Source organism: Pseudopodoces humilis, chromosome 20 (genome assembly GCF_049639895.1).
Source record: "Pseudopodoces humilis isolate 2021_Gansu_Grassland_sample_001 chromosome 20, ASM4963989v1, whole genome shotgun sequence".
Classification (NCBI taxonomy): domain Eukaryota; kingdom Metazoa; phylum Chordata; class Aves; order Passeriformes; family Paridae; genus Pseudopodoces; species Pseudopodoces humilis.
Window position 1 is genome coordinate 5,386,999 of NC_142219.1, and position 23,378 is coordinate 5,410,376.

Sequence of the window (23,378 nt, forward strand, 5' to 3'; positions counted from 1 at the left end):
CCGGCCGCTGCCCCTGCCCCGCGCACACCCTCCGCCCGCTGGGCTGACCGGGGGCTGTAGGAGCCGATGGAGAGCGCAGGTGCAGCACTCTCTCCTCCCCTGGAGCTGCCGAGGCACGGACGGACACGGCACAGGGGGAGAGCGCTGCAAACTTTCCGAGGGACGCTGGCATGAGCGGCTCCGCGGGGGGCGAGGTGCCAGCGCCGCACGCCGCGATTTAGGGCGTCGTTCTAAAAGTGAAAAGTCACCACCCGCCCCACCGAAGTGACCGGGCGGCGGAGCCGTGCCCGGGGAAAGCTGAAAGAAAGGAGCGCGGCTGCCCAACCCCCGTGGCCCCCGTAGGCCGCGTCCCGAGGCGGGCGGAGCTGAGGCCGGGCGGGGGCCGCTGTCCTGGCCCCGGGTGCCAGGGCCAGGGCCAGCTGCACAGGTAGGAACACTGACAGCCACACTGACAGGAACACTGACAGCCACACTGACAGGAACACTGACAGCCACACTGACAGCCACACGAACGCCCACCACGCCCAGGGAGCCGGGACATTGGGCGGGCACGGCTGAGGGGACGTGAGGGGACACCCCCGCCTGGAGCGCAGCTCACACCCAGAGCGACAAACAGCCGGCAGCGACCGAAAGAGGAGCAGCGCTGCTTTCTGAAAGTATGACCGTGCAGAAAGATAGGGGGTTTTGTTTGTTTGTTTGTGTTTTGTTTGGTTGTTTTTTTATCTGCCTGAAGATACAGACTGACAAAGAGTCAAGGTGGCAATGTCAAGACTTCTATAAAGTCTTTACCTGGCCTGTGAGATATTTTAGTAATGGTAGAACAGCTTCGCTAAGAAGCAGCCAACAGAACACCCCACACCCCCCACTAACAGTGAAAAAACCATTTAAAACGATGCTTTGTCAGGAACAGAAATAGGGTAAATATCCTTGTACCCCCGTTATACCACTGCTCTGTAATCAAATAGCAACCCGTACTGAGAGAGAACAATTTGCTCATCTGAAAGGGGAAGAATCAAAATACAGTTTGCAGGCCTTAACTGTTCTATCAATGCACAGTGTGGGTGCATCTCACTTCTAGCATACAGAAACCTCCTGCCATATAAAGCTGTAAGGTTGATTTTGAGATGGAAACTATGCTTACAGTTCTGGCCTTTGTGACACATATAGAAAGCAAAAAATGGTCTCCATATAGCAGCATGGCTTTACACATAAATTTTAATATCACAGCATAATACGCCACATTCTTATTTCCTTGAGCTGAATTCCTAGTGAATGTAGCATTTTTAAGCTGATGAAATACTGAAAAACAATAGCAGTGTTCTGTTAGCTTGGCACTGCGCTTTTTTTTTTTTTGTGATAAGTTCAGAAGTATTTAGTTCTTCCTCACACATACAGTCTTCTTTCCAAGGGCTGTAACCCCATTTTGTTTCCATTCATTCAATTTCAATTCCATTTTATCTGGCATTTTATTCCGTGTGGACACTGGAACAGAGAAGACTTAAAATTTGTAACAGTTTCTAACAAAGTTCAGAAAATCAAACATATCTCCATTTCAATTCACCAGTATTCCTAAGCAAAACGATTTTCATTCACTATGTTGCCCTCTTTCTCCACCAATCAGTTGCACACACAGTTGATAAGTGTGTATACATCAGTTGCACTTTATTTTTTTACCTGTAGCACACTGGCAGTTTTTTGCCAGTGGTTATTATTAAACTATTATTTAAAAAGTAGTAACAGTTGCTATTTCTTTAGGAGGTTCATTTGTGTTTTCAGTTCAGTGAAGGCTTACCTCTACTTTCTGCATAAATAACCCAGACGGGCCAGGACTGCAAGACCGACTATTCCAAATACACTGCCAATAATAATTACTTGTTTGATAGCTGGAAAACAGAGACCAAACACAAAAAAACCCATGAAGACTTTGATACACATTTCTTCATATCTCTTTTAATGCAGTCATATGACAATTTTAGAAATTGTATGTATATTGTTAATTTTTCCGCTCTCTTTTTTTGTGGAAATGCCTCCCTTGGCAGGGGGATTGGACTAAATGATGTCCAGAGGTTCCTTCCAACCCTTTACCCTTTCAGATTTTCTGAAGCTGGTAAAGATTAGGAACTCACAGAATTCCTACATTTGACTGTTAGGGCAGGTGGCTGCAAAAGCCTTGTAACATAAAGGGTAGCTGATGGTTAATATCTAGTCAATATTGTGAATGTGCAGTGTTGATGTAGAACAATCAATCCCAACAACTGAAATGGTTTTCAATCCTTTTTCCATATGGTTTGATCACTTTAAATATTACCCCTATTTTGGCATTAAATTTTGAAACTACCTTTGCTGCTTAATAATCTATATAAAAGAGAAGTGACTACTCTGGTGTGAGTACATTGAACTGCATTAGAGAGTTCGAACACACTAAAACATGAAAAGTGTCAACTTGATTCTGTGACTGCCTAACAAGGACACCTGAAAGAGATATGAAACAAATTTTGAATAGAAATTATTATTTTGTTTTCTTATTCTACTAAGCAGTGGCAGATTACAATGACACATGAGAATATTTATAAAAGTTAGGAGATGCAGCATGTGGAGTGAACTGTCTGAGAGAAACAATGATTCCTGCATTTTGTGTCTGAGCCATAATACATTGGGGCTGCATTTTTGTCAACCCTTCCTTCCATCACTTTGTCACACCTGCCCACACCACAGCCTAGCACACGGTGATGGCAGAGTGACATAACACTTCTCTGATCTTAGAACAGATTATTCAGATGCTAATTTGATTTAAAGTGAAGTTTAAGGAAAGAAATGTGACACATAAATGTTTCATAAGCATTGGTCCATTATCCAGTAACTTCTGAACAAGGCTCAAAACCTAATGTTTGGCTTCTACATCCTTCACAGGGAGGCACCCAGTCTCTGCCAAGTGATGAGAACCCACCACTGGCTTGAGTAGTTAGTCCAGTAGGGATTTGCCTCTGTTGTGAAACCTTTGTGTTTGGAAAAGCACTAATGAGATATCTGACAGATTTTCAAAATGAGCAGTATTTACACAGAGCCTGAGCCTGGAAAAGGAAATCTAAAAGTGAATAGAGGAGGGGGAAAAAAAAAAGAAAAAAACCCAAAAGGCAAACAAAACTAGATTGCCCTTAATCACCAAATTATTGTCTGTCTCAAAGAGACTGTATGTACATATATTGCCAGTATCTTATGATTTTTAGCTGGATATTGCATCTAATTTTACTAGAATCTCCTTTTTGCTTTTGCTGGATGGCTTCTTTGTTCTTGCTCTTTGTGATATTCTGTGAAGAGAGCTTGCTGTGGTACTGGCAAGACTTGCAGTGGGATTGTAATTAGAAGCATAGCAAAATAATTATTAGCAGAGGATTTCCATGGAAACTTTAGTCCAAGGAAGCAAAACTCAAAAACAACAATATGCAGGCCCAACAACATAATTTGTATCTGAAGTTTCAAAATACCAAAATGGATTTTGTAAAATAACTGGCATTACATTTTCTTGTTTCCACCTCTTTTCCTATTAATTTTTCCTAGTCCCCATGCCTTTATTTGAGCTATTCTCTTTGGAAAATGGAAGCATATAGCAACTAAAAACACTTTTTGATTTGCAAGACAGAGCTTGAGTCTGATATGCCACAAAACTGCAGCAAGTGTAACAAACACAGCACTGTAAAGAAATACACCTGTAAGTTTAGAATAACAGAGAGCTGGGCCCTTTGCTCTTGACCAGCATGAAAGAAATAATTTGAGAAAGTGTGTTTTTAATAGTTCACTCTCAAAGTAAAAATGTGACTGCTGATCACAGTGGCTAGGTCAGTGGTCACCCATTCAAGCACCCAGAAATTGGGAAGGGCTGTCCACTAATTTTGTCAGCATTTTCCTGGTGTTAAGAAGGTCTTTGTCACAGGACTTGATAAAATGGATGTTAGCAAAACAGCAGCATGCTGCTGTGTAAAGAGATAAAAAAGAAAGAAAACTGACCTCAGGAACAACAGATTTTGACAACACTTCTTTTCTGTACTGGAGGAAAGAAGGCTTGTGGGATGGAGAATAGAGAAAATGGCTGAATAGAGAAGTAAGACAGGGAAAACTGGCTTTGATTTCAACTATGTCTTGGACCAGAGGCAGAAATGTATTTAGTGGAAAGCAAGTACTAGCTGTCCATGCTATAAAAATATGAGAAGTTTAGATATAAGTGAAAAGAACTTAAAACTGTATTGCCTCTCTTCACTATACACACCTGGGCCTTCTCAGACAAACACTGACATCTAGCAGAACACTTATGGAAGAAGACTAGATATACATCCCATTATTAGGGCTAGCAGTAAGAAAAAAAGAATGGAGAAATCAGTATTGTATATTGTATTGTCAGTTGTTGTTATTGTCAGCATCCTGCTACTGTGGACAGCATTGCCACACTCCAACTTCCTGAGGCTAATAAAATCCATCGATTTTGGTTCACATTGCAAATTAACTAGAACACCAAATATCAAGTAGTAAGGAAGATCTTTGTTGCAATCAGAACAATAAAATTCTTTCACACCTTGTTTTTCTTCATAATTTTTCAGGAAAGCATTGGAAAACATTGTGGGTTTTGTTTGCTCATCCACAAAGCTGCAGTATGTCCCCATCATTCTGAATGCAATCAATCACTGCATATCTTCCAGCTCCTTTCCTCTGATCTCACAGGGCTGCCTTTCTGTCCCCACTTTTGCTAGTGTAAATGTCAGCATCTGTTTTGCTTATTGAGACTGACTGGCTCTTATCCAGTATATATGTGGTTGATGGCAGCAGTGGAAAAATATTCTTAGCTTTCAGCTTGGCAGAATGTTTTGACACTGCCTTTTTAAGATCTGGCCTTTGCAAATTTTTCTGCTGCCCAAACTCACTGCAGTTCATCTTACAAATATTACTAAGTTCAGAACTGCATTGGAAACATACAAACAATTGGTACAGGCCAGCAGAGGCTGATGAAATGTGCCAGCACGACAGGAATTTGTTGCTGATGTGAAGTGCACTTTCCACATTTCTTTGGAAGGGTCTTAGAATGGAGAATCTGTTAGTATGAATTATTTGATGAGTGCTTTTGGGAACTATTAACTCAGCATTAAAAGTGCTTCAACATGCCATCTGGCCTTGCATCACCCTGGTGCTTTGAAATATTGCCATCTTGAGGACATTTGGAGTGTATGTGATGAATGAATAAAAGGAAAGTTTTGGGCCATTTTCTGTAAATCATAGAGACAGCCTATGCTACTAAACCATTACTAAATCAAACAATCCCAGGCTAACGGATAATCTATTAGTAGCGACACAAGAGGAGTAATAAATATGTTATTTATACTAAATACTATTGCATCATTCACAATACTTTTACTGCTATAGAATAATAGCATTATGTTTTGAGATAACATTATCTTTTAGAAAAAAAAATGGAAGTGTTCAACAAGTGTGGGCTTGTTGAACCCAAATCACAGAATCACAGAACAGTTGAGGTGGGATGGGGCCTCAGGAGGTAATTTTGTCCAACTTTCCTGTTCAAGCAGGACCACCCAGAGTGAGTTGCCCAGGACCATGACCCAATAACTTTTGAGTATCTCCAGGGAGGGAGATTCTGTAACTTCTCTGGGCAAGCTGTGCCAGTGCTCCATCACAATCACAGTAAAAAAGGGGTTTCTGATATTCAGAGGATGTTCTGTGTTTCAGAGCATGCCTGTGGCCTCTGTTCTTGTCCCTGGGAACCACAGGGAAAAGCCTGGTTCCATCCTCTTTTCACCCACCCTTCAGGTACCTGTACCCATTGATAGAACAAAAGCTTTCAAACCCTCCACCAAAATGCACAAAACCACCACAAGTCACCTGTTAATAGCCCTTCTAGAAATTCAGACATCTAATGTCCAATGTTTTACCAAGTAAGAGAAGTTGCTTCTGTCAAGGGCCATCATGGTCTCCTGAGATTGCCTTGTCCTTGTTAATGAATATTTAGTGACAACATGTGATATCTAAAAGGCAACAGACCTGTTACCGGCCTGCACTGGGGTGTGTCTCCTGACCAGGCTCCTGACACTTGGCAAGTTCTTTCCTGTGACCCTGTAAGTTCATAGCCCACATTGCAGGTGAAATTGATGGTTGAGCCCAGCAGGTAGTTAGTGTCATTCTTTCTTCCATTGGTTGGATGCTCCAGCCAGCCACAAGAGATCACTAATGAAAGAAACATATCTGGTTAGAGTATTTAGGATTTGGACCAGCAAATCTCCATTACAATGATTCAAACAGCATTTTAGTGGCAACTCACGGAAAACCAAAGATTTTTAGGCTATCTGAAAGACAATACTTCCTGCTGCTTTTAAAAATTATTTTGAAGTCCAAGGAAAACAGCTTAATGCATGTGAAATGAAGTTAAATTTTCTATACTGTGGTGTTACAGTGCAAGAAATTGAAAGAAATTTATTTTGAGTTTGCCTAAGTATTCTATCTGTACAGAGTTTTCCTGGTACAAGGATGGTTTCCCACAATCAGATTCTTTATAGGTGCATGAACCTACAGTTAAGCAAAGTCTCCTCAGTGTTAACTCTTTAGATGCCTGTAGAAATAATGGTAGTGATGCTCCCTATGGGCCGTTCACTTAAGGTTTGGACTTGATGATCCCAGTGGGTCCCTTCCGACTCAGAATATCCTGTTATTCTGTAATGATGTTTCGTGGAATGTTGTATCACCTGGCTTTAGATGTTCTACCAGCAGCTTGTGATTCTGGTGGGAAAGTCTTGTGGAATTTCCCACTTGAGGGCTTCTTGTTGTCAGGACATCAAATCTGCAGAATGGGTCTGAGCCACAGAGCAAGAGCATCTCTTTTACCAGGGGATCAGCAGGGTCTTCGTAAGGGGTGAACACCGGCAGAAAGGAAGCATTGTGCTTTTCCCCATGAAAGAAACTGTTCAGTAAGAACTCTGTGTCATAAGTAAAGAGAGAAGTTCCATTTTCTATAGCCCCTTGGGAGACAGAGAAAGAAAAATTCACATGTAACATTGCCAACATAGACCACGTTCTGCTGCTAATCCGAGTATTTATCTACAGAAATGTAGCTAGAGCTGGAAGAGATATAGGAAGCATCCTTCTGGCTCAAGCTTATTTTCCTTTTCATATGCAACATCTTAAGTTAGCACCAAAGTTGGTGTTCACTTAACCTGCTGTTTGACCATTTTCTTAAACTTAGAGCCAAATAATTATGTAGCCATGATTTTCCATAAAGATGGTTTAATGTGCCTCCTAGCAAAATGACAGAGCTGCCTAAAGCAACCATTACAAGCAACACAGATCCTGAGACTGTGCCCTAAATTCATCATGTCTGCCATGGTTCTGCTCTTTTTTTCACTCTGCTATATCAGAAACTTCCTGAGGCTGAAGCAATGAGACTTTTCAGTATAATCTGAACCCTGGAGTATGGCTACACTGTGCTCAAAACAGAGATCAACTGGTAGCCAGAGAGTATTTTGCATTATGTTTCTGGCCCATCTCCTAACCTGATGTCAGAAGGAATGCTGACCAATCTAATGTTGCAGATTAGACAGAGCAGCTTAATCACTCATTAAACGATAGAAGCCATTCTTTTACACACATCCCTCCACACCCTCTTCTTTAAAGGGACAATTACTAAATTGTGATTTAATAAATAATTTTTTAAATTATCAGCATGGCACATGATGAAAACATTGCTAATGTTCTAGGAAAAGGTAGCTGGCCTTGGCTTTTGCTGTACCTCTGTAACACTGTAGTCTGCTGATGCTGTGTTCAGCAGCATAGTAGGTGGTATTCTGAAAGTGTAAACTGTGAAATTCAAGGTCTGACTCTCGATGGAACAAAGTGCTGAACATTCTGTAGAGAGTTTGTTTGAAGAACGGCTAAGACAAAAAGGACATGATACTGTCCGATTAGTTAAAGTATAAGGCCTCAAGGACAGAACATCCTTGAGGACAAACTGAAACAACTATCAGGATGTGAAACTGCCAAGTATGTAGATCTGCAGTAGAAGATAGGGAACTAGTAACTTCAAGGCTAACCACAAGGAATAATGTGCGTCAATGTTAGTGGACCAATCATGAGCTTAGCTTTTGCAATATGTATGAGCTGATTATGAGCATTATATATTGTATATTGTAAACTCCAATAAACTGAGACTTGCTGACCATGAGAGCATGAGGCTTGTCTTCCGCGGCTCCGGCAAATCCCGACAACATTCCATCATGGTTCTGTTTTCACTCCCTATGTGGCTAGAGGAGGGCATATTTCTCTTATTCCATTCTCTTCCCCCAGTATGGTTGCTTGACACAGACTTAATTTCCTAGCCCTTAAATCATGAGCTGTTTGGAATTTGTAAAGAAAATGTAATAATAGACCAGAGAAATTACTTACAGCTAGCTCCAAACCCAAACACCTGCTGGGGACTTGCATGAACTGACATGGTGGTTTTATTCTTGAAGGTGTAGTCATCCTCTGGATTTCCATTCATTACCCCAAAAAGACCCCTTGTGTGATTGATAAACTTCTCTGGGAGCAGAACTGTCAGGGTCAGAAATCCTCCACTTTCCCTTATTTCCACTCCAGCCCCAGAAGAGAACATCACTGTGATGTTCTGATCAGGTGTAGAATAGAGAAAGAGACCTATAACAATAGAGGAAGAGGACGAAATAACTAATTATCCATAGTGAAAAAATGGTTGTGTTTAAGCATCAGTTAAAATAATCAGTTTTCATAACAATAACCATTTTCCATACAGCTTTTCCTCACTTCCACTCTGAGAAGCATTTAAAGGGAAGCCACACCTTCACACTACAATTCTTGATAAGATGGCTACAAGAGAGTGGTAGCAAAGAAAGGTCCACTGTTGACAGAAGATGCCTCCTGCCAGTGTCTCAGACCAGAAGCTTAAAGATATGAGATGTCTACATCAGAGAGTGGCTGTGAACTGGAAGCACCACTCTCAGTGCTCACAGTTTTCCTCTCCTTGTCCCTTGTCTTGTCATCACCTCCCTAATTTGGCTTCTTCTCCAGGCCTCCTCAATGTCCCTTCCATTTTTTTTCCTCACTGCATCTCTGCTTCTGCAGCTCCTTGTCAGTGGAGTCCTCCACCTGCTCCTTGTCAGCCATGTGAGGAATACTAATTGCTAACCACAGAAATTTTCCTCTACTGAATAGGGGGATTACTGTTAAAATTAAAGTGATGTATGATGAGTATTTGTCAAATTATCATAAAGACAAATCAAATAATCATGGCCATTTTGAACCAAAAGTCAACTTTTAATAGTCTTTTTGGCAGAAGAATAGAGGAATAATATCTGACCTATTGAGAGCTCCCAGTAGGTAAATGTAAAATTCAGTTATATTTTAGTATATATTTTATTTATATTTCACTATATTTCATTTTATTTGATAGGCTTCATTGCATTAAATGCAGTAAGCTCAAAGCAGAATTTAGAGGCCAGAGTTTTTAATTCTATTCACTGTCCACAGGATGAGAAGGAAAACCACTGCTCTACAAATGAGTGAAAGAGGACATAGAAAACACAGACATTAAAGGCACCAATTAAAACACTTCACAAAAGGATACTGACAAGAGAGTTTAAATGCATCCACCTAGAGATGCCTTTAACTGTCCATGGGCTCCATCAGAATAGAATAGCTTACAAGGCTGACGTGTAACTAACCTTTCAAGTCCATCCAAGTTTGTTCAGAGAAGCTGAGAACCCTCTGGTTCAAGAGGACCTCCAGATTCAAATCCTCAGAGTAGCGCACTTCAATCACATCAGAGTTGTTCTCCTGCATGGCCACTGCAGACAAGCCTGTCCCCTGAGCCCAAGTTCCTTTGAAACAAAAAAAACCCAACAATGCTGTCAAAGTTCATCAGCTGGCAGCTGTGTCTATTGACTGATTTCGAGAACTGGCCTTGTGTTTCCTCATTGATGAGAATGGGCATGGAGAGAAATAAGAAATTTTGGAGCTCTTAAACACAGTAGAAAATCTTACACTTCCAATACTCACACCCAATAAAACCAGAAATTAAACTTTGATTGGGAAGTTCTTCTTGAAGATGTTGTCTGCTTTCTGATTCTCTTCAGAATGGTGGCCGTTCACAAATGGCCAAAAACGAAGATTAGAGATGACAGGAGGATTACTGCTAAGTGCAAATCAAGCAAGCTCAGAGCTCAGAAGCTCTGCTTCCTCTCTCACTGACTTACCATTGGGCAAGTGTGCCTGCTGTGTCCTCCCTTGCACTCTCAGGGATGTGAGATCAGACTCTACCAATGTGTATTCTCCTAGGCCATTGAAGGTGAAGTTCAGACCATCAAATGTAAGGAAATGAGGATCCCCAAAAGCAGATGCTATTTTTAAAAGCAAAAAGAGAGCAAAAATCACAATCTGTTACTCTACAAGTTCATGAGAAAGGAAAGAGGCTAGAAGTCTGTGTCACATGCAATATACGGGGAGATTTGGACATGAATATGGGGCTATTGACTTATCTTTGCATCCACATCCTTTGCATCCTTATCCCCCTTTGCATTTCCAACTTCCATGTAAATTGCTCCAAATTGCTTCTCATTTATCTTCTTTTGTATGCTTTAATCTGTATAGTAACTAATACAACGCACCTTGCCATCAAGTTTTAAAGCTGTATTTTCACAAATTCATATTAAACTCTGTTTCTGCCAATGCTTTTGATGGAGTTTCTTTAAGCAGTGAAACCACTCATTCATGACCCCTAACTACCTAATGCAATTCCCTCTACAGTTTTCTCCTTTTTTCCTGATGCAAACTGCTCCCTCTTTTCACTTCTTTATGGGAGGCCAAGTCCTGCTGGACACACCAGCATCTCAGCATCATAGAAAGCAAAATAGGTGGTAGCAACAGAGGTGTGGCAAAACTTGAAGACTGAGTTAAAAGCAAGTGGGAGCGAAACAGACACACTGTAAATTGTAAAACTTTCTTATCTGATATGAATATTTCTCATCATTATAGCTTTTCTAGCTACTTCCTAGCTGTCATTGACCAGCTTAATTAATAACATTAATTTTGTAAGTGATAGATCAATAGAAACCTTCCTTGGAATTTTTCCCCAGGACATTGTACCCTCACCATTGTCAACTCATATATGCACCTATATACAAATATTCTAAAAGCCAACACTGTATCAAAAATCTACACTCCACAGGGAAATTTTGAAGCCCTTACCAGCTCGGGGCGGGCGGTACGTCCTGCAGTCACTAGAGGGCCGCCTTTTCATATAGAAGTCGCAATTATCAGACCACAGGCAGCAGTAATAGAAGCTGATAACATCATAAAGCCAGTGGGAAAAGCCAGGTATCCGGGGAGGCTTCAAGAAAGGTGCTGAACCCCAGTCGTGTCCTCGATCAGGTGTGCTGCCTCCGGTGGAGTCGTGAGTGAGGATTTGGGTTCCCGTGGAGTCATAGCAGCACTGCTGGCCAGCCCCATACTGGGGACTGATTGAGAAAGGCAGCAAGAAAATCATCAGTTAGCTCTGTGGTGTGCATTTTTATTTAGGGGTTACTGAATGCCTTTTTATGGATACAGCCAAATATTTTGCTTGCCAAGCTTTATCTGATGTCCAGTTAGACTTCACCCCTGACTTCTGTGATGCTGCTGTCTCTGAGGTGAAAGGATTAATCAAAAAAATGCAGTTTAAATTTCTGTTTTTACCTGGCTTGAATGGCTCTTACACAATGCACAGCACCAGGATGATAAGTACACACACTCCCCTTTTCAATGTCGCAGCCGTAATCTGTCTGAAAAAGATGAATGTTCACACTTAATGGGGTTCTTTCCTCATTGTTCTTTCTGTTCTTACATTCTGTTCCCATCCTTTGTATCCAACATATGTGTAAAGTTGACATGAACCAGTTGAGGTTGTGTGTTGAATAGCATGGAATGATAGCAAAAACGGTGAATTTAATACTTAAGTGTTTGGAGCAACATGCCTGACCTGAACATTTTGCAGTCTGTTACAACAGACCTTGAAGAACAAATCCAGCCAGATGGGGATTCAACTGTAAGTGTACAACAAACACAGACACAACAGAGTAAATGTTTATCTTATGTTCTTAGACAGAGGCAGTAGATCTATTTTTTATCTTCACAAGCTTTTAACTGTAAACATCATGTTTGAGCTTCATAACTAGAATAGTAACAAGGTTTACCTAACTTTTTTTTTTTTTTTTTTAGTGGATAAACACATGCCACCATTTGGTATCACAAATAGGAGAGGAAGTTGCTTTCATCTGGTCCTCAGATCAGCAGTGTAAGTGAAAGTGTAGACTGAATGGCAATTGATTTCTTAGCTCTTGTCAGTTCCTTGATACCAGTGAAGCTGAGAAGGAGGAAGGAAGCAGGATAAAGGAAATAATGGATTACAGCTCTGGGCTTGAGCTCTGAAGTACAAGGTGGAAGGGTTTGCAGCAAAGTATGATAAACTAGGCAGAAATAGTTAGTTACAGCATGGGATATCACCTTCAAACACAGACTGTCATCTTGTAGGATCTCAAAGAAGTCAGCCCTGCTTCCAGCTCCACCAGAGTGTTGTCAGTCTACCACTGGAACTACTGTTTTAATTCCCTGTTTGAATGTAATTTCCATCTCCCATCCTATAGGTACTTTTATTCATACTAACTAGATAAGCTGTATTTACCTCTGTCTTTTGATAGGCTACTTGGGCAAATCTAAATATAACTTAATTTCCTTGTAATCACATTTAGAGAGGGAACAGGGGTGTGTGTGGAGTTTGGCACTCCTTAAGCTTCTACCTAGAATTGTAATAAGCCAGAGGTGTCAATTAATAACTTACATGGAACCTGCCAGTGTCAGCTCTTGCCTGTGCCAAGGTGCAAGGGCAGTCTATAATTTCTTCCAAGAAGTTTGGAAGCAACTCTTCCTTTCTGTCCCATTCAATACATTTTGCAGATGCCCATGCATTTGGGTCATTTCTGAAGTCTTTCTCAAGGTGCCAAGCCAATGCATGCTCTGAGCTCCAGATTGATAGAATGTTGCTGGAAAAAAAAAAAAAATAAACAAAAAATAGATCTGATAGTTGAACAAACATTATTTTGACAGCTCTGTGGCTCAGTTGCTAATTATAATTAAAAAGCATCTTTTGACTGTCAAGTTATTTCATTGCAAAGCCCACTGTTTGTTTTTTTTTTTTTCTTCAAAAAGTTATGGCAAATCAAAATTTCCCAAGTTCAGGAGGTGACAGGACAGCATGCAGCAAGTATGCAATAATCAGAAAACATTTTTGTAATCATGATTCTGGCTTACATGGATCCTTTTAGAGGCAGGCTTTCTATTCACGCCTTTTGACATTCTAATTTAATTTAGGCCAGAATGAAGAATATCTGGATTCTTTAACAAAACAACTGCACCCCAGTAATATCAGGACTAATGACTAGAGAAACTATTCAGAATCCTCGAAATGTTCCAAAGCCACTCTGCTTTTCCCCCATGAAAAAAATATCATGTACAAAGTGTAATAAAAAACTCCTCTAGAAGGAGAAAAGGCTATCATTCTCTGGGTAGCAACTCCTAAATGCAAAAAAAGGTTCTGACATATTAGCTATATGTTGTAACACTGAAGAGGTGGCATTTATAGACTCTATACCATCTACATCAAATCTGCAGATGTGGAAGAATTTTGAAAAAATATCCATGGAGCACTTAGGTAGTTTACCAAAAATCATGGGGAAATATGCAATGAAATAAAAGGAAATGGCCATAAAATTTGAAGGAATGCAAAATGCATAGAAAATATAAGAGGAAGGCCTGTGGCTGCAGTGTCTGAAGCTCCACAATTAGGAACTCCTCCACAGTTGTGAGAAACAAAAGAATCAGCAGATCCTAGTCTGGCGAGAGTATGGCTTTGGATGGAGTAATTTTCTTCACTGAAGCCACGTTTTAGATTTGTGACCAAAACAGTGCTGATAACACATCAGTGTTTTAGCTCCTGCTGAGCAGTGCTGGCATGGCATCAAGGTCTTCTCTGTTTCTCATCCTGGCCCCCAGGGAGAAGGCCAGGAGGGAACACGGCCATGACAGCCAACCCAAAGTGGCCAAAGGGATATTCCATGCCCATCAATAAAACTGCAGGGGTGTTTTTCCAAAGCAGCCCTTACTGGGTGACTAACTGCATCAGTCTGCTTGTGGCAGACATCATGGCTCTTCCCCCACGCTCCTCTTTACTTAGTAAACTGTCTTTATGTTGACCCATACATGAAGGTTTTTCTCACTTTCGACATTCCAGTTTTCTCCCCATTTTTTCATGTTAAATGGAGCCTGAGTTCCAGTTTTGAATACCAAAAGGAGACAATAGCTTATAAGGTTGCTATTATTATTATTATTAGTAGTAGTAGTAGTAGTAGTAGTAGTAGTAGTAGTAGTAGTAGCAGTGCTACTACTGCTACTGCTACTGCTACTGCTACTGCTACTGCTACTGCTACTGCTACTGCTACTGCTACTGCTACTGCTACTACTACTACTACTATATGTTGTGATGCACTTGCCTCTGCCCGTCAAAATACTTGCTGGGTATAATTCTCAAAATTCCAAAGTGCCATGCACTGTAATTTCCTTCGGTGGGTACAGGAATGAAAGAATATTTCCCTGTATTGGGTATTTCTCTTGCCAAAGTGTAAAGGTATTTCCATTCAGCCATCCAGTTTTCTGAGTAACTGTCACCTGTCAGATAGAGGAAGAAAATGGTTTTGGGTGCTGGAAAAGAACAATTGCCACAAGATTGAAATTAGATGTCTCCATCCATACATACATGAAGAGGAAAAGCTGACATTATTGTCATCAGTTATTTATACTTGCAGGTCTCTTCTTGAGGCCTTGGTGAAAGCGATCCCAGCTGTGCAGAACTCTGCACATAACTTATGTGTATGATAAATTCTTGTGCACAGGTAGCAAAAGGGTCACTTTACCTGTTTCCTGGTATCCCCAGACTTCTATGTTGATGTGGGTTGCTGTGAGTGTCTGGTGTGTCCAGGTCAGAGTTAAGTTTCCACCAGTGCTGGGGGTGCCATAGTATTGCCATTTTGTCTCATTTACCAATGTGCATTTTTCTCCATCTGAAACTTTGTTGTGATGTACTGCATTGCAGAGCAGAAAAAGAGGGCTAATGACATTTTGGCTTTGCATAATCCTGAAAAAGTGCTACTATATTATTTAAGGTTTGGCAGTATTTCCCCTGGTTATGTTTTACACAGCAGAGGATGCATGACATGGAAAGAATAACCTGAAGCTGAGAGAATGTAACCCTTACTAATATTTGCAGTCCTTAGATTGCAACACCACAATGCAATTATTTGAAGAGAAGACAAAAAGGGATAAAAGTAGGGACAAAGTGGGAATCGTTTTGGTCAACCCCATTTTTAAGCAGGACTTTTTATCAGTTAATGTTGCTGTTGCTACTCAATTGCTGTGAAAGTTCATCTCTCAAAAGATAAATTAATATGAGACCAGGAAGATTTTATCTTCTGAGGGCTTAAGGAAGAATAAAACTGGTCAAAAGGAAAAGACATATAATCTTGCATGCATAGAGGAAGAATACAGGAAGAAGAGGGATGCAGTAGATTTAAGTAACCTGATAACCAAGTTCCAGAGTAAGGAAACGTTGACCCATTATTTGTAGAAACTTCAAAAGGGATGAAACCAGTCTCATAAAGCAACGGGGAGATGCAGTGGGCTTTTCCATCATTGTCAACATAGCCACTGGTTATGATTTTCTGCTTGAACCTGTAGATGTTGAAAACACTTTTCAGTGTCCTCATAGATAGAAGGAAAATTCTGAATGTGTTTCAACATGCAACCTTGTGTCATGTGTGGATCATTTCTAGTCTGGAGCTGTTTTGCTTGTAGCAGGGAATACAAACTGAAAAAATCTGCTCATTACATCAGTGTGAATTCTGCTGTGAACTGCACAAATATACAGCAATCCACAAACCTTCAATTTACTATTTAATTAATGGGGGAGGGAGACATGATAAATTAGCAACAAAGGGGCAACAGGAAGAGGAAGATAATGTTATAGCATTAGCAGGATTAGAGGGTGGCTAACACTGACCATGATGCACAGTTACTGCAAATTTCTGATTTGTTTTTTTTTTTTTCCTGTTAAGGCCTGTGAAAGCAGCGAAAGCAATTTCACACTGTTCCAGAATTTCTGTTGCAAAGGTTAACTCAGAACGCATTGCTTGTTATTTAACCATTTGATTCCAGTTCGGGCTCTTGCCCAGTGTCCTGGGGTATAACCCCACCTGGGACCCTTCAAGACTGATACATGGGGAGTACATATCTACTCCAGGTAGCAGAGGGAGCTGGGGCCTGCCAGGAAATAGTACCTTTGTTTGCACTGAAATTTGCCCTGGCTAACAGTTGTGTTCTGCAGAATGAATGCCTTGGTCAAAGGCTTTCCAAATAAAGAACTGAAAACCATTTCAGGTATTGCTACCCAGATGGGAAGGACTCCAAAAATCTCACTCAGAACCTTCTGCGGAAATAATAGCACACCATCAGGGTCATCAAAATTCAGTGCACTGTATGTATGGCAGGTGCCATGTGTACCTTAGTGTGATACAGCCTGACACACTTAGTGTTTTAATATGTTAAGGGAAGAATGAGCAGTCAAAGGAATATAAAATCATGGCCCACCTGCATTTTAGGACAGAAGAGGCCTTAAAAGCTGTGTTGTTAATCAAAAAGTCTTTGCCTCCCATAAGAGATCCTGAGTAGGGAGAAATTTGAAGACAAAATTCTGTATAATCAGGACAGCATATCCCCAAGGACTGGCATGTCACCTGGCAAGAACAGGTACCAAGCAGCTCCCCACATCGGTCTGCGCAAGAGTCTTGAGCCCCTTGTTAAAGGAAGAAAAAAAGAGGCAGGAAAGTTATTGAACTCCTCTAGATGTTCTCTGAAGCGTAAGTACATCATCCAAAGGAGTGCTGTAAGTAAATACTTACTTAAATACTGGTTACGTTAGTTTAGGAACCTATTTAGGTGAAGGTTGTAATCACCTGCATATTAAGGTTGCTCCAGTTTGAATAGCAAAATCCACTTATTTACCTCCCAGCCACTACATCATTTCATGAATTCCATGGGTATTTTTACATTTAATAGACAGATAAATCTCTGAAGCAGACACTCAGTGAGCATCATTAATTACATTTCTTTTTGAGAATAAGTCTTAAACACACCAGGACAGGGGCCCCCCACCATCAACCCTACGTGGGAATCAGTAAGAATGGAAAGCCAGTGCTCTTGGAAAGTTAACAACAGCAATGAAATGGGCTCCAACACAAGTTTATTAAGAGCTACTGAAATGTTTTTGTTTTGTGCATTTCATTTGAGTCTGGCCTTAACAAGGCAGGTTATGAGCCCTGTGTACACAGAGAGGTGAGTGGGCTCTTGGCTTACAGACTGTAAGTAATTAGTGGATATTACTCAACAAATAAAACAGTGAGAAGACAGACATTACAGTAACACTGTCAGGAATAGCTGGATTTCACAAACAGTTAGGGGGGAGTTAAGTGAGAGGGACAAGCTGCACAGACAGCTGGGAGCACTGAAGACCTTTTGGGAAGTGGAATCATGCAAGGATAACACTGCCTGGGAACTATATCAAGAGTACCCTGCAGTTCTGAGATGATCTAGGTAAGCCAGAAATTCTAAACTTGGACATGGATCTTCCAGAATTGGAACCAATTATGAATAATGGGAAGTGAAAAAGTTTTTCTCTGTCTTTAAATTTATTTACTGCATTCTCCAGATTGTCTGTTTACTTACAGAAGAGATCCACTGACCTGCTGGAAATTATAGAGGAAGGGATTGAAAATGACACCATGCAGGTAAAACTGGCCTGTGTGCCTCTGTTTTAGCTTGTAAAGATGGTATCAGCAATTTCTTACCAAGCTATTCTGAAGGAGAGAAGTCAAACAAGTTTGCAGCTAAAAGCAGCAAAATGTTTGAAAATCACTCACCTGCATTCCAAAGAGCAGTGAGGGTGGAGAGAATCAAGAAAGAAACATCTAAGCCAATGAATTTCATATTTTATCCAGATGATCCAGGGTGGTTGATTGCGGTAGTCTGTGCTGGTCTGGGAAAAGCCTTTAATGGAAATAGGTGTCCAGAAATAAACAAGATTCTTGCTGTTCAAAGGTTTGTTGTAAATTACTGAGGCAAAACAAATTGAATGAAATACTCCATTTCAGAGGTCATTTCCAGTCCAGGGTAAGATAGAAGGGGAGATAGTCACTGCAGCTCCTTCACATTAATAGTCAAGTTTTTCTGAGAGGGGGGTAGATGTTTATTGTTTTACAAGCATTTCTGCTTCAAAGTTCAAGGCCATGGGGTCATTGGCACAAGTTCTATGCTTTAATTTTGCTGGAGGAACTAAAACCTGTTATCACTTAGAAGAATGATAAAGAATACATGCTGACAGTACAGTTTTGATCAGAAGATAATGAGATATTGAGAAAGCATGTTTACTGCACTGTATTTGACAGCATGGGAGTTTATTTAAGTGAAAATAGACCCCTCCTTTTCCCTCATTTTAAGGGGGTAAATTGAAGGAAACTCACCCTTTTTCATCATTTAAATCAGGGCTTAAATCAGGGGGTTCCCCTCCATTTCAGAGCACTTCTAGCTGTTCCCCAGCACCACATCTCTTGTGTGGGAGCAATCCTTAGATACATGCAATTTTGGAGGTGGAATCGAAATTCTGGCAATGGGATCCAGAAAGAAAATGACAGCTCTTTTCCATAGGAAGGAAAACCCCCAGTGTTTCAGGTGCAGGTAGGCGACAGGTTGTCCTGGGGAGGTCAAGGTCCCCAAGTGCTCTCTGTCCTGGCAGCTTTTGTCTGGGAGCAATCTTCGGATGTATTGAGTTTTGTGGAATCTGAGCGAGGGGCACAGGCGCAGTGAGTGGAATGACTCGCTGGTGGCACCTGGTGACTTGGAGCGCTACTGCAAATCAGAAATGACCCGTGTGCTGTTTGCAAGGGATATTCGTGCTCAGTAACTGCAAACCATCACACGTGCATAGGAACAAGAAACTGCAGGCTGGAGCTGGGCTCTGAAAGCAAGGAAGCTGAAACTGTTTCTTTGGTTAAACCCCTATGTAGAAATTCCGTTTTTGTCTCATCACTCTGGGTCTGTAGGACTGAATCTTTGCAGTCAAGAGACAACAGAGTTGTTAGTAACACTTAAACCTCTCAAATGTTGTTATCTCTCAGAGAACTGGGCCAACACCGGGCTACTCCCATGTTTCTGGAGTGTTTTGGGGAGGGGTAAGATGATGTCCCACTTCTGTCTGGAAAAAATGGTAAGAAAATAAAAAGTAATTTCCTTTTCCTCTCTCTGACCCATAACTGAAGCAGTTCTTTAGGACAACATGGATATCCCTGCTGCCCCTCAGTTTGGGTGAAATAGTTATACAGTTTATAAATATTCCCTTTCCCTGCTCCTTAGTCCTTCACTGCAAAGAGAGCAGATTTACTCCATCCTTTGTTCCAGCAACACCTTTCCAGCTCAAATACCAGTGCTCACAGGCACAAGCTAAATGGACTTAAGGCATTGTTTTGATCATTGCCTGGAATTCCCAGCTTCATATTCTCTGGATTGCTCAAGCAAACACTCACAGCAGTCTCACCTCAGCCCAGAGACCGTCCTCAGACCAAGCCCAGCACCAGTGGTGGTGGTTCAGATGGGGAAGATGTAGGAACAGCAACGTTGGGGCCCTGCCAGGATAGCCTTGGCGTGGATTTTCCAGTGCCAGTGCTCATGGAGTTCTAGGCTCTCAGACTCTCTCAAGCCTAAGCCCAGCCCCAACCCTCACAAAAAAGAATGCCTTGTGTAGGCTGTTGAGTCCTCTACTGGAAGAGAGGGAGCAGCTCATCAGGAATGCACTTCCTTAATCTCTCTTGGCTCTGGAACGCTTTCATTATCATGCACAAACCAGGATAAACAAATCTCTTTCTCGTGAGATTAGAAACCCTCTAAGCAAAATCTGTTCTCGGGCAAGTAGAGCTTTGCAGGACCCATGCTAATCCTGCCCTACAAAGCACATTCCAAATATTTGGCACCTCCTGCCAATTTATAGGAATGAAGGAAGTCATGTCCCTACTGGCCCTCACCTCCTTCGGCGGTATAGATGGGCTCTACCTCTTAAAGCTCTTTGCCCAGTGAGCCTGCCAGGGAAGCAAGCTCATGGCTGCCCTTGGAACCTGTCTCTAAATAGTTTCATTCTGGCAGGATGATGTAGTGGAGCCTGGCTGTTATTCCTACCCCCTGGGTCACACAAGGTAGCAGTGACGTGATGGAAGAACTTGGGCTCTGTCATGGCAACTCATCTGTCACTGCCCCGCTGAGATCTGCAGCAGAATTGGTGTCACTCTGCTTGGGGGATGGTCCCAGTCCTGCTCCACTGCCCACAGCAGGAGCTGTTTCTTGTTAGCAAAGTGAAATGCTTTTTTCCACACTGCCAAACGCCATCTGTCTATTTATTTGCTGTTGTCCACCCTGCTGGGAGCTGGTACAGGTGTCCTTCTCTCCTTCCCTCCTTCCCTCCATGTTACTGCAAACACATAGCTTTGTGCTTTGCCCTCTCCTACCAGAGCCTTTGGCATGGGCAGGAGGAGGTGGCTGCAGTTGTGTGACCTCTGCAGATCCTTGGCAAAGCCATTTGGGTAATGTCTCTCCTTCCATGAGGATCTGAAGACTGATACAAGCTGACTTGGGAAGTGCTTGTCAAGAGATGCTGATCCTTCAGCAATTCCTGTTTTCTTTGGTCCCTATAGGAGGCTGCCAAGAAAAATGGGCTTGACCAACACCTGAAGGGGCTGCTTTACCAGCTCTGAAGACATTTGCTCCCAAAGCATGGGAAGGGCTCTAATGCTATCCTGAGCCTCGCAAACACAAGTGTTGAGATTTTATTTCCATTCTGCCCCCCACTTGCTTGTCTGTGTCTCTATGGGTGAACAAGCAAAGAGCTGCCAGCAGACTGCACTGACAGGCAGAGATGAGTGTGCTCCTGCCCACGCTATCTCAGGTTTGTTTGGGCTGGGCCAGGCAGGTGTGCCCAGGGGAGCTCTGGGGCTTTACCTGAGTGGCAGATTGCAGAGCGAAAGTGTTGCATTGTTCTCTGCCTGCAGTCACCTTGCCTGAACCCAGCTCTGGAGCATGCTGGCACAGAGGCATGTGAAGAGCTGTGGTAAATGTTAAGGAATGATTCTAACATGGGTCAGGAATAACCAACATAGTACTGAACTTCTGAAGACAGATATTTTGGGTGTTTCCAACACTGCAGAAGAACAGTTTGTGTAGCTGCTGTGTCTGGTTGAGCCCATTGCTATTTGCTGAGAAGCAAAGAGAGTGTTGCTATTGGACTTTTTCCTTCACTTCTTGCTTCTTGAAGCCATTATTGCAGAGCAGATTCACTTTTTTTTTTAATCTCAGAAGGAAGGCCTAAATGCAATAGTTAGTATTGTTTAGTATTTGGCAAACCATGCTGGATTAGGGCTGGGTGAACAGCAGGAGAAATGCTAGAAGTTAATTCTGATCTTGCCTTTTTATGGATTACAAGTTATGTCAATAGGGACTTGTATTCCAAACTGGAGACAAGCAGCCCCATGTGACTGCTGGTGAAATCCAGCACCAGGAGGGAAAATGGAGCATCAGACAGCTGGGGAGACAGTGCCTTCACAGGAGCTCCTCAGCTCAGTCCTGGTGCAAACTGGTCCCTGGTCACAAACCCTGTGGTGCGTGTTCGACTCAAGGCCTGTTTTCTGAATCCTTTCCTCAGTGCTCCCAGGCTTTCCTCCCTGGGCAATGAGCCAAGGAATCAGGTATATCAACCAACAGACTGTTTGTTTTTCCATGGGCTGTGTAAATTGTGCTGGTGTTATCAGTGAAACCAGGTCTGCTCATGGCCTCCTGCTCTGCAGGCGGTGGAGGGCTCTGATCTCCTGCTCCTGTGCTTTTTGAGGGTGGGACAACACTTTGCATGAGTTTCCAGAGCACCAAACACACGGTGAGCACTTTGTAACTGCTTCCAAAGACAAGCTGGCTCTACCACAGCTGTGTATTTGGACTTGTAGCAGATGTGGAAGTGGTATGAAATCTTAACTGTGTGGTTGTGCAGCCAGAATTGCTGAGCTTTCCAGTGGTCCTGCCCTTGCTCTGAAATACGGACAGGAAAATGCTGTTGTTTTGAAGGTGCTGTTTATCTGGTTAAAGGTTTGCTCTAGTCAAGTGGGATATAACAATGATCAAGCAGTTTTGAAGAAGATCCAGGTCTGGATTTTTGCTCAGATCTGGAGCAAAAGATCTGTATCTTTTGATGGTTGGTTCAGTTCTGCTCATAGCCCCACAGACAGAGGATTTACCCGTGGGAGATTCTGCCCTGTGCTGTTCTTCATAATCAACAGCCATCCTTGATGTACACCCTGATAAGGCTCCAGGAATGCACTCATCCTGCTGTGATAAAACTGCCTGTGCTGGTGCTCCAGCCCTGCACACCTGGGCACAGCCCTGGGAGCACTCTGCCTCTCTTGTGTGCTGGATTTGGCTCATACCCAGCTCTGTCTCTCTTTTGCTTCTCCCATCCTCACAAAACCAAACGCAATCTGCTCGTGTGTGTGTGCTTCAAAAGCCCTGCCAGGAACAAAGAGAAGTCCAAATATTTGTGTTGGGCTGTTACTCTTTCCATTCAGGCGATAAATGACAGACTGCAGCAGAGTCTTTGTGTGCTGTGTGGGATTCCCACTCTACTGGCTCCAGCTTCACAACCTCACCAAGATGAAACACCTACAATTAACAGTTGGGTTTAACTTGAGGGAAAATGACTGTGATTGAAATATAGCCTTAAAAAAAACAACACCAAAAACCAAAACAAAAACCCACAAACAAACCAACCACAAAAAAAACAACCTGAGAAAATTCATCAGACTTTCCCTGTGTCAGAGGAGAAGTGCCTGGTCTCTGTGTGCAGTTTCATGCAGAACAGCATTTTCACTCTGAATCTGTTGGCAAATTCTGTCCCAGTGCCAGGGACACAAGCTTTCAGTCTGCATGCTAATATTTCAGAGCTGCCTTCCTTTGCAAAGTTCCAAGCTTAAAGCCATGTGGAGGCCTGAGTTTCCTTGGGTCTGAACCTCCTTTTGTCTGAGCTACCCAAGGGGATGAAGATTAATTCCTGAACTTCAGATCTCTGCTTCTGGGAAGCTGCTGGGCTTTGGTGCTTGGTAAACCCAGGAAGAGAATGGTGAGGCAGCTCCAGGTGTGAACTAGCTCAGGACACA

The 23,378-nt window shown here is 42.2% G+C and overlaps 1 protein-coding gene across 3 annotated transcripts; it reads right to left on the reverse strand.

The window, feature by feature from the left end:
- Positions 1 to 1,197: 1,197 nt before the first annotated feature.
- Positions 1,198 to 19,851, reverse strand: SUSD2 (sushi domain containing 2). 3 transcript variants are annotated; one of them, XM_088065225.1, is made up of 16 exons: positions 19,730 to 19,851; positions 18,060 to 18,186; positions 16,732 to 16,936; positions 15,665 to 15,816; positions 15,003 to 15,170; positions 14,583 to 14,757; positions 12,875 to 13,076; positions 11,734 to 11,819; positions 11,248 to 11,516; positions 10,257 to 10,400; positions 9,726 to 9,881; positions 8,434 to 8,682; positions 6,741 to 7,013; positions 6,043 to 6,225; positions 1,793 to 1,883; positions 1,198 to 1,482 (listed from the first exon to the last, which is right to left on the reverse strand). In XM_088065225.1, exons 2-15 carry the CDS (start codon positions 18,124 to 18,126, stop codon positions 1,795 to 1,797), a joined length of 2,418 nt encoding a protein of 805 aa, XP_087921351.1. In that variant the 5' UTR covers positions 18,127 to 18,186; positions 19,730 to 19,851; the 3' UTR covers positions 1,198 to 1,482; positions 1,793 to 1,794. The 3 variants fall into 3 exon arrangements, with proteins under 3 accessions (XP_087921351.1, XP_087921350.1, XP_087921349.1); XM_088065224.1 differs by lacking the exon at positions 19,730 to 19,851 and adding an exon at positions 18,660 to 18,959; XM_088065223.1 differs by lacking the exon at positions 19,730 to 19,851 and having other exon boundaries at positions 18,060 to 18,545.
- Positions 19,852 to 23,378: the final 3,527 nt, after the last annotated feature.

What these genes read in the sequence shown, in the direction of transcription:
- SUSD2 (XM_088065225.1), bottom strand. Translation starts at nt 18,126, where the DNA reads ATGAAATTCATTGGCTTAGATGTTTCTTTCTTGATTCTCTCCACCCTC. An exon ending in TCTTCTGTCCTAAAATGCAG is followed by an intron (nt 15,817 to 16,731) that starts GTGGGCCATGAT and finishes CAACATCTACAG; the next exon opens with GTTCAAGCAGAAAATCATAA. An exon ending in GTAAGAGCCATTCAAGCCAG is followed by an intron (nt 11,517 to 11,733) that starts GTAAAAACAGAA and finishes TTTCTCAATCAG; the next exon opens with TCCCCAGTATGGGGCTGGCC.